Source organism: Mus musculus, chromosome 11 (genome assembly GCF_000001635.26).
Source record: "Mus musculus strain C57BL/6J chromosome 11, GRCm38.p6 C57BL/6J".
NCBI lineage: Eukaryota > Metazoa > Chordata > Mammalia > Rodentia > Muridae > Mus > Mus musculus.
Genome location: NC_000077.6, coordinates 50,792,913 through 50,803,076, shown reverse-complemented (window position 1 = coordinate 50,803,076; position 10,164 = coordinate 50,792,913). Strand labels below are relative to the sequence as shown.

Here is a 10,164-nt window from a genome sequence, read left to right as displayed (position 1 = left end):
CTCTTCTGGCCTGGCCTTCCAATGTGTTTCTGTCACAGACTAAAGACTCAGACTTGTGCGGGCCTTTGGACATTTGCCCAAACTTATCTGCTGCATCCTGTCCTGGCAGAGCTGACCCAGCCTGAGGCCTGGCCACACTGAACTTCTGGCAACTTCCAGACAAGCTCAATACCTTCGCATGAGGCTAATCCTTCTCAGGACATCCTCATTCCTCCCCAATCCAGAAATTGATCATCCCTGCCCCAGTTTACATGGAGAGCGCTAACTCTCTCTTCAGAATTCCCCTGCCTCTCTTTTCCCTGGTCAATCCCCAGATCTGTGTGTGACTCAGTTATTCAGCCAATTGCCACCCCCTCCCCCATTCATTGTTTTTTTTTTTTCCCAAATGTCGCTCTCTCTTCTCTTTCCCCCTGTAACTCATTCTAAAACCTAAACTGAGGTGATTTATGGAACATACTCAATATAAAATAACAAGTCACAGTCACAGGGATGTTCCACATCCCTCAGACAAGCACAGGCTGACCTCTCCTAGGAGAGAAAACGCCCCAGTCTGTGGCTTCATGGCTCCCTGCCTTCTTCACTTGCCTAGCTGACAAGTTCACATTCAGTTGTTAGAAAAGGTGACCAGAGTCTGGCTTTTTCATCACCACGAGAGTCCCCAAACAGAGCCTCAGGCGATATCTGAACCAGTCCCAAAGGTGAGTCAAAGGATACATTCAAAAATATAAAACAGAAACATGAAAATAATGAGCACGTCCAGATTTGGAAAACCCTGGGTTTTAGATCAACAAAGCCACAGTCCAGAAAAATAGAGAGAGGTATACCACCAGAGGCGGGGCTGAGCTTTGAGTGGTCCAAATAAGCAGGAAATGTGTCCAGCTGCAGGTGCCACGGACGGGAAGACGTCCCGAAAACAAAGCAGCCCATGAGGAGAAGCCCAGGGTGTCCTAATACTGCGAAGAGAAATGTGCTCACCACATACTAGGAAGCACAAAGGCTTCAGGCTGAGGGCCAGCAGAACACAACAGTTAGGATGACTGGTAGCTTCTTCAGAGAAAGTGTTTCCTGGATGCCCAGTACATGAAGAATGTGAAGCACATTTCATTTGATGTTAGAGTTGGGGGCCCAGGGTACCACTCACTCCCTTCCCATCACTATCTGCAACTTACTGGCAGCTACTGAGGCTGAACAGTGTAAAAGCATTGACCACAGTCCTAGGGACATAAGGAGGGCTTTAAATAAGATGTTCCTGTGTGAACATCTCCCACGAAATAAGCTTTGACAAAGGAAGAAGCCAGCCACAGGAGGCCACTACTCTTGTCACACCATGGTGCTCTGTCCTGTTCCTGTATCTTTTCCTTTAAACAAACAACAAAATGTCACTAAGCAACTGTGTCCTCATTTGGCTGACTGTCTCTCTCTCATCAGTCTGGGGTAGCTTAGGTCTGAAATTTTTCCCCAAAGGCTCATGTGTTAAAGGCTTGATGCTGTTGAAAGATGGTAGAACCATTTGTAGGCAGAGACTAGTGAGAGGAATCTAGGTTCTGGATGGTGTGGCCTTGAAAAAGATACTGGACTACAACTCCTTTCTGTCTTTCCTTTTGCTTCCCAGCTGGTAGGGGGACAGATGTCCTTTGTCATGTGTTCCCACATTACTACCACAGACCCATGGACTGAAAACCATGAAATAGATCATAAGCCAATATAGCTATTTTTTAAATCTCGGGTATCTTATCACAGTTCTGGAAGCTAACAGCAGCCATGCTGAATCAAGAATTACCTATAGTAATCAGGGAACTATATAGGGCCATGGGCCAGATTCATCCTTTCACCTGGTTTTATAAATAAAGTTTTATTGAAACACAGCTACATTTATTATCATTGACCACTTTTCCACCATAACAACTATGGCATAGCTGTGGCAGAGGCCAGATAGGTTCCAGTGCCTAACATGTTTGTTGTGTGACTCTCTTCAGAAAATGTTGCTTGACTCTAGGTCAAGACCATCCCTGGATTAGCAGTTGGCACAAAGACAGTGATCAGTTAATGGAGAAAGCTCTGAGCATCTCCACCCCCTTCTGCAGGATGCTGCCTTTCCACCAGCGTGCCAGGTAGACTTCTTTGAATCCTCAGACTAAAAAGCAGAGCTTCAGTTTTGAAAAATTAAAACCATCTTATGAACAAATAAAAAACCCCACTGGTTAAGAACTTGGTATATTAATATCAACGTAGAAAACCACATCAGTTAGCCCTGTGTTTTATTCCTGGGATGTAACCATCTGCAAGATCAAGAGGTGGTTATAATCCTTATTGAAAGTACACCAGTGGTTGTGTCTTTTTAAACAATACCAGTAACCAGGAAGCTCTCCAAGATCAAGGAGCTGAACTGTGTGTCCTGAGTCTCTGGCTGGCGAGAGGTTACAGAGATAAGTTTGATTTTATGATATTTGATCTTCCATTCCATTCCCAGTAGGAAACAATAGCAAGAACTCTCAGATTTTTGTTTTTAAATAGGATCTCATATGTAGACCAGGTTGGTTTTGAACTCACAGAGATCTGCCTTCCTCTGCCTCCTAAGTGCTGGGATTAAAGATGTGAGCCACCAAGGCTGACCAAAATTATTGGCTTCTAAGAAATGATGGTAAATCACTGAGAATGAGCACATTGTTCCTAAAGTCCCCTTAAAAGCTAAGCACGGGGGGGGGGGGGGCTGGAGAGATGGCTCAGCGGTTAAGAGCACTGACTGTTCTTCCGAAGGTCCTGAGTTCAAATCCCAGCAACCACATGGTGGCTTACAACTATCCTTAATGACATCTGACTCCCTCTCCTGGTGTGTCTGAAGACAGCTACAGTGTACTTACATATAAAATAAATAATAAATAAAATCTTGAAAAAAAAAAAAAAGCTAAGCACGGCCAGTCCTGGCCAGCACTTGGATAGGAGAAATTAAGTCATCTGCGTGCCTCTTCTCTTGTCTTGGTGGTATCTGAATTCCACCTGGATTATCAGTTGCTTCCTGCTAGTTTTCTTTTCTCTTTTCTTTTCTTTTTTTTCTTTCTTCTTCTCTCTCTCTTTTTTTTCTCTCTCTCTCCCTCCCTCCCTCCCTCCCTCCCTTCCTTTCTTTCTTTCAAAAAGATTTATTTATTTATTTTATATATATGAGTACACCATTTCTCTCTTCAGACACACCAGAAGAGGGCATCAGATCTCATTACAGATGGTTGTGAGCCACCATGTGGTTGCTGGGAGTTGAACTCAGGACCTCTGGAAGAACAGTCGGTGCTCTTAACCGCTGAGCCATCTCTCGAGCCCCCACTAGTATTCTCGAATGCCTTTCTAACACTTATCACTTGTTTTAGGAGAAAATTGATACTAGGCTCATTCACGGAAGACAAGCACTATAGATAACATCAAACATGAATACCGAGGAAAAGCGAAGTCAATTTAAAAATCAAATTCGAATCCCCCAGTCCCCAGGAGGAGAGTTCTGCACAGAACTCTAAGTTAGAGAGACAGTAAAGTGTGACAGATGCTGGGAAAGGCCCAAGGCAAGAATTTCTCCCTGGTGTCATAAAGGAGAAGCAGTGGGTATTGCTGGGAGCAAATGCATCCTGGTAAAGGAGTTGTGGTTTCCCGAGCCCATTTATCATTCTAGAGCCCATGAAACTGATTTACAAAGTGAGCAGCATTTTTCCCTTCCACCATGGGACTTAGATGTGCCCCGTGCAGGTGGCATCCTGGGCCATCAGGAGCCCTAACGCAGGGTTCTTGTAGAAGACAGCTAATCTTGACTCATCTCTGGGGAGATGGCAGAGGGATAGAGCGCTGTTGATACCACTCTCCTAGGGACTCTAGTTTCTCTTCAGCTATGATTCCTTTGATTGACAGAGTTGTGGGCAGTGGATCCAGCCATGGCTCCTGGAACATCTTTGGAGTCTGGGGACTGGGTTGCCAATCCCATTTCCTAGATGTTGGGCCATCTTCTATTGTTCTTTCTTGTGCTTCTTGGACTTTCTTACTGCTCCCTAGCACAATCATGAAGCAGGAGCCCCACCTATAGGATTGCAGGTGAAGAGGTCTCTGCTGAATCTTGATCCACTGCCTAGTTATTGTCAGTATGTGACAGAACACAAGCCCTGTGGCTACTAAGAACAGACCCTAGGAGGCACAGGCAGGCAGAGCTGTGCACATCTATGCACACACACACACACACACACACACACACACACACACACAAAACTACTGCTCTGCTTCTCTAAGCTGACTTTCCATGACCACACCTCCCCCCATCTCTTGGCTGATGGGCACCTACTCTTTAGGAACAGGCATCTCAAGGCAAGGCAATCACATGACAGTGGTTCAGGAGACATAACCTAGACCCCACACTTCTGCTCTGATCCCCAAAAAGGGAGAAGCCATCATCCCGGGCAGCACCTAAGAGCAGAAAACTGAGACATCTCTGCAAGGTGTTCACTTAGTACTGACAGTGCAACCCTAAGCCCTTGGAGTGCGGCAGCCCTATTTTGAACATGTCTTTGGGATATGTGTTAGTGGAAGATGGGCCCTAAACATCTATGTTGGGCAGAGTGGTGGGGTGGGGTGGAGGACAGCAAAGTCACTGGAACCAGAAACCAGGTGGTGGATGCTACAGGATGCTGCTACCTATAGCACCTGAGCACTGCCTGCCAGGAAGGTGATGGGAACAAGCCACCAGCCGAGCAAACCCAAGCTCCCAGTTGAACTGAACTTTTTTATTGAGTTTATTTGTGAGATGCATGACAAGAGGTCTTTCCATCATTAGTAAGAATAAAAGGTCATTTTCACAGTCACTTTGGCACACGCTAATGTCTCATGGAGAGAAAGAAAGAAAGGAAGAAAAAAAAAACAACAGAAAAGCAACGACGACAACGGAACCTACGTAATTACGTCATTAAATACATACAAAACACTAATAAAATATCCCTGATAAACCAAAGTGCGTACAGACAGGAGGCAAATGCCCAGGACCGTGTCGCGCCATCTGCGACCACACAGATCACTCACATTGCCTCGTCAAAGTTGGAAGTTAACAGTCGTGAGAGGGTTAATTTGCAGTTACACACCAATTATTTACATAACAGTAATTAGTGCCACGGGAAGTAGGAGGAGGCTTGGCTGCATGGTCCAGCAGGAACTTGAATTATTAACAGATGAAGGTGGCTGGGGCCAGGAGGGGCTGGTGGGACTGTCAGTTGGGAGTGCTACATTGGTCACGGCTAAGGACCCAGGTGTGTCACCCTCTGGGTGTAAGGCCGCGCTGTGGGAACCCCTTGTGGGAGTCTCCACAAAACAGTCAGCGCCAACTGGCCAGGTGGGCATCAGAGGGGGGACCCCTTTTGTCAGAGTGCCTGCTAAGTCCCTTCACACACAGAAGGCTCAGGGAGGAAGCAAGGCCATCTGGATTTAGAAACCTTACCCTTGGCAAAAGGTGGGCAAAATGGGTGGAGTCCCCCTAGATCTTCAGTGCCTGCCCCCTACTTGGATCACATCCCCCATCTAAGGCTGGAGTTAGCAGCCAATTCTGTTAGCTTTCAACTTTAAGGCATCTTCTACATAGTGTTTCTAAGCAAAAAAGCAATAAAAATTGAGGTATTCTGTAGTTGTTCACACTGGTAGGTGAGGCACATCCATATCTGTCAATCAGTCAATCATCAGTCAATCAATCACACTTTCAATCCTCTGAACGGGTCATGTGCACAGGACAATAAAAAGGCCATTGGAGCAAATGGACAGAGAATGGAAGTGGTGGAGTCCATGATGTCCCATCTCAGGGACACGCCTCCCTGCCTCCTCCTCCGTATGATTGGACCCCCGAGAGAACAGGGGCTACGGGGACCAAGGGCCATGTAGGTTGGGTGCAAAGGCCGGACGGAAGCAGGCCATGGTTTCACAAGTCGGAAAGGACACACTCAGCAAAGGGCAACAGCAGCAGAGACAGCAGCAGCAGCCAGGAAGCCCCTGACACCGCAGGAAACTTGGGGTCTGTCACCCCGGCACGGGAGACCGGGAGAAAAAAACTGCACACCGCACACCGTAGAGACCCCTGTGGTCTCAACTCAATGGTGGGTGGCGTCTGAAAGGGGATGGGGCTGGCTTCCCCTTGGAGGTGACCCGCAGCTTCAGCCTGGAGGAATGTGGCCCAATGAGGTGGTCGCCATAGCGAGGTGGTCACACTCGCACAGTGGCCTCAGGCCCCTCCGGCACCACGACAGATCTTTGCCCCTTTACAAGCTATCACAAAACCAGGTCCTGGCCTCCCTACAAGAGGCCGGTGTCCCCAGACCAGGCCTCCTTGAGGCTGGCCCTCACTTGTGGCCACCAAGTGGTACAAGCTCAGGAGGAGCAGGCCGAGCACACAGGCCCGGAGAAAACAGATTCAACCGAGAGAGCGCTCAGCAGGAGTCAGGGAAGCTTTCCATAGAGAAAGAGGAGGGGAGCCCAAGGCAAGCTCCACAAGGCGCAGGGCATGCACTGGAGGGCAGAGGCAGAGTTATAAACGGGTCGGTTACTTGACGAGATCTTCTGGATAGGTGAGTCAGGATCAGGCCGGGACAGCCACTGAACCACGTAGCTCTTCTTGGAGGGATCTGAGCCGTTTCCTGGAAGGAAAAGAGGAGGTCGCATGCAGCTGCCAGGACCCCACGAAGGACCCTCACTGCACACACGTCAAACAAGCATGAATGCACGCACGCACTCACGCACGCATGCACGCACGTACGTACGTACGCACGCAAGCACATCTAGAGCAAAGTGGCTTGCTCCCAGGCATCCTGAGGCCTGGAGCAATAGAGTGCATGGTTCCTTCCGGGATAAACTGATCTAGTCTCCTGCCTCTCTGCCAATCATCCTGGGACCCAGCTGTATTCAGTGTCTCGCCAACTGCCCACAGCCCTCAGGCTGGGCCACTTCCCAATCCATGTCCCGTTCTGTCATCCTCTGTACCCCATCTTACTTCCAGAGCTCCTTGTCACTCAAGCACTGTACTGAAGAAACATGGTGAGGATGGTAAATCCTGACACCACCCCCACCAAGAATGTCACTTGACCTCTTGTCCTCTATCCTCTGTAGAAGAGAATAGTGAGGGATAGCGTCTAGCTTGAATTGCTGTGTGGACCAAAATGTTGAAACACATGTAACACGGGACCAGGAATCTACACAGTGCTCTGATTGTTGTTCTCAAGACAGAGCACCCTCTAATCTCATGGGCACACCCTTCCTATACCGGGATCTCTATTGTATGAGCCACAACATGTTGGCTAGCACTGTCCTGCTGTGCTGTGGTTCACTGTGGATCACTGGAGCTGAAGGCTATAACATCATGCATGCTATGAAGGCAAGAATGGGCAGAGACTCCTCCTCTGTGCACACCAGGGCATGTCCAAGGATACCCATATGTCACCCCCCACCACCCCAATCCCATTTCCTTCTAGGGAAAGTCTCAGCCCTGGCTGGAAGTGCTCAAGTTCAAGTACACCCATGGCAAACGCAGCCATTTTGGAAGAAGAACGGCATTTGATTTCACCAGGCTTCCATCTCCCCTTTCCTAGACTGTTTCATGCTGGGGTTATACAGGGGCGGCACAGGGCTTACGGGGACAGGGTGCAAGCCTGCAGATCCTTGCCGTCTCCGGTCGCTCCTCCCGGCAGACACCAAAATTATCATCTGCAGTGCGACAGAGCACTGGCCGTTCCTGGGTGCCGTTGCCACAGGTTACCGAACACTGTAGGTACAGAACCATCAGTCAGGGTCACCTCCCATGCTGGACCTCAGACAGCTCGTGCTCCTCAGGCATGTGACTGGTGACCCATGGGACATGGTGTGGGGCAGAGTGTGGGTTTTGTCCCATGGAGGCTGCCTAGAATGCACACGTCCATCTCTCAGGGCTACTGTGATACCCGGAACTTCTGGGTCCTCCCTCCTTCCCACGGTTTGGATGTGATTTAAGTATGTCATCCCAGACCTGTGTGTTGAAAGCTCTGCCCCAGTGGGGTGGTAATGAAGAGGAGATCAAAACCTAGTGGGAGGCTTCTCCTGCCGGTTTGGACCTTGGCTGCCTGTCCTCTGTGGACTCATTCTCCATGTGCAACTTCATGCTGCCATATATCATAAGGTCCTCACTCATAAGGGTAAAGTTGATGTCGCTAACACTGTGGCCTTCAACATCCAAACCCATGAACTAAAGAAGCCTCTTTATACAGTAGCCAGAGACCCTCTACACTGCCAGAAAGCCCTAGGAAGAGTCCTCAAAAAAGTAAAAGCAGATATGACCCATTGATCCTGGGTATACACCCAAAGGATGCAAAGTCAACATACCACAGAGGCATCTGCACATCTGTGTTTATTCTGTGCTGGCACAGGAAATGGACCCAGCCTACCTGACCATCAACAGATGCATGGAGAGAGAAAAAGATGGTACGTATATGCATGTTTGTGTATGTGTGGGTTCATATATGATGCGCAGGTGGTGCACATGCATGAATTTGTATGTGCATGTGGAGATCTGGGGCCAACATTCAGAGTCTTTCGGACCACCCTCCGGTGATTTGAGGGTTTGTCATTAGAAGTCAGACTTTGCTGACACGGCTAATCTAGTTAGCCAGCTTGCTCTTGGCATTCCATTGCTGAGTCAGCTCTGGACCTCTGGGCAGGCTACTATGCCTGCCAGGCATTTACATGGATACTGGGGAATCCAAACTCCAGTCTTCATGCACAGCAAGTGTTTTAAACACTGGAACCATCTTCCTAGACCCTACACAATGGGATATTCAGTCATAGAGACACATGGAGAAAAACAAAAGATGACATTTGCTAAGAAATAGAATTAGAGATCATATGAAGTCAAATAAGCTGGGCTCAGAAAGACATTCTATGCCTTCCCATATGTGGAACTGTGTGTGGGGGTGTGTATGTGTGGTAGGATGTGTGTGTGGCATGTGTTTGGTGTGTGTATGTGCTATATGTATGGGGGTGTGGTGTATGTGGATGTGTGTGGTATGTGTATAGGGTGTGTGTATGTGTGTGTGTGTGTATTGTGTGTGTAGTGTGGTGTGGTGTGGGAGTATGTGGTATATGCAGTTGTGCGGTGTGGGGGGGGCTTGGGGTGTGTGTATGGTGTATGTGGTGTATGTGTGTGTGGTGTATGTGTAGCATATGCGGTGCATGTGTGTGTGTGTGGTATGTATGTGTGTGTGTAAGGTCCTGACACTCTTGAGGAATACTATTTGGGGAAAGGAAAAAAGGAGAGGAAGGGCAGTGGGGAAGTGATGTGACTTAGAAGGAAATGCAATGGCACATGTATCGGAGGATATTAGAATGAAACCCTCTACTTTGTGTGCCAACTTCACAGTAGAGAGGATAATTAGACAATGGAGGAAGGCAAGGCTGTTTCCAGGAGAGGATATTAAGCATAGCCGCCTACAACTCCCCCTGAAAAAGGCACTCAAGCACCTCATTATAGCAATGGAAAATGGTTGCTGCAGCTCTCCAGCTGAAGGATGCTGAAGGCCCAGGAGAGCCTGTAGTGGGCTGGGGCTCCTGCAACATCTCCCATCCACCCCTGGGAGCCTTGGCAGTCACTCCTCTAACCCCTCTAGATGCAAGGCTCTGGTACCCTCTACCCCTACCTCTGCCACGGCTTCATGACCCTGGCGAGCAACCAGAAGTGCACTCTTACCTGACTCCTGGCACTGTAGCCTCATTCGGCCTCACTCTGTGTGTGTGTGTGTGTGTGTGTGTGTGTGTGTGTGTGTGTGTGTGTTCAACTCAGCAGACCTGCTATTCTCAAGTGTTTCACATTCCTAAGCAACAGCCTGTTTTGAGAAATGGTTCTTGTGCAGTTTCTGGGAACCTAACCCCTGGAAGGTTCTGGGTGGTAAGAAAGTTCCTGCTTGCATGGGTCCTTGGGATAGGCTGCACTAGCTTTGCTAGATAGTTTAAACCAGCAGTGCAATGTATGCATGGCAAGTATCTGCTTTCCTTCCGTCTAGGATCTGAGGTCCATCCTCATGTACCTCGGTCCCTAATGGAAACCCTGGACCTCCATGCTGTGGCCCCCACCAGTGCCCTGAAATCTGAGCTTTGGCCTGGAGGGCAGGGCCTGTATTAAAACTGGAATGCTCCATCTAC

General features: G+C 48.6%; 1 protein-coding gene across 2 annotated transcripts in view; it reads right to left on the bottom strand.

The window, feature by feature from the left end:
* Adamts2 (a disintegrin-like and metallopeptidase (reprolysin type) with thrombospondin type 1 motif, 2) overlaps window positions 1–10,164 on the bottom strand; it is a 205,489-nt gene that overhangs the window by 4,497 nt on the left and 190,828 nt on the right. For both annotated transcript variants that reach the window (NM_175643.3, XM_011248901.1), the window contains 2 exons: window positions 7,630–7,759; window positions 6,549–6,638 (listed from right to left, as the gene is read on the bottom strand). In NM_175643.3, coding sequence (NP_783574.1) covers window positions 6,549–6,638; window positions 7,630–7,759 — 220 coding nt within the window. The remainder of the gene's footprint in view (window positions 1–6,548; window positions 6,639–7,629; window positions 7,760–10,164) is intronic.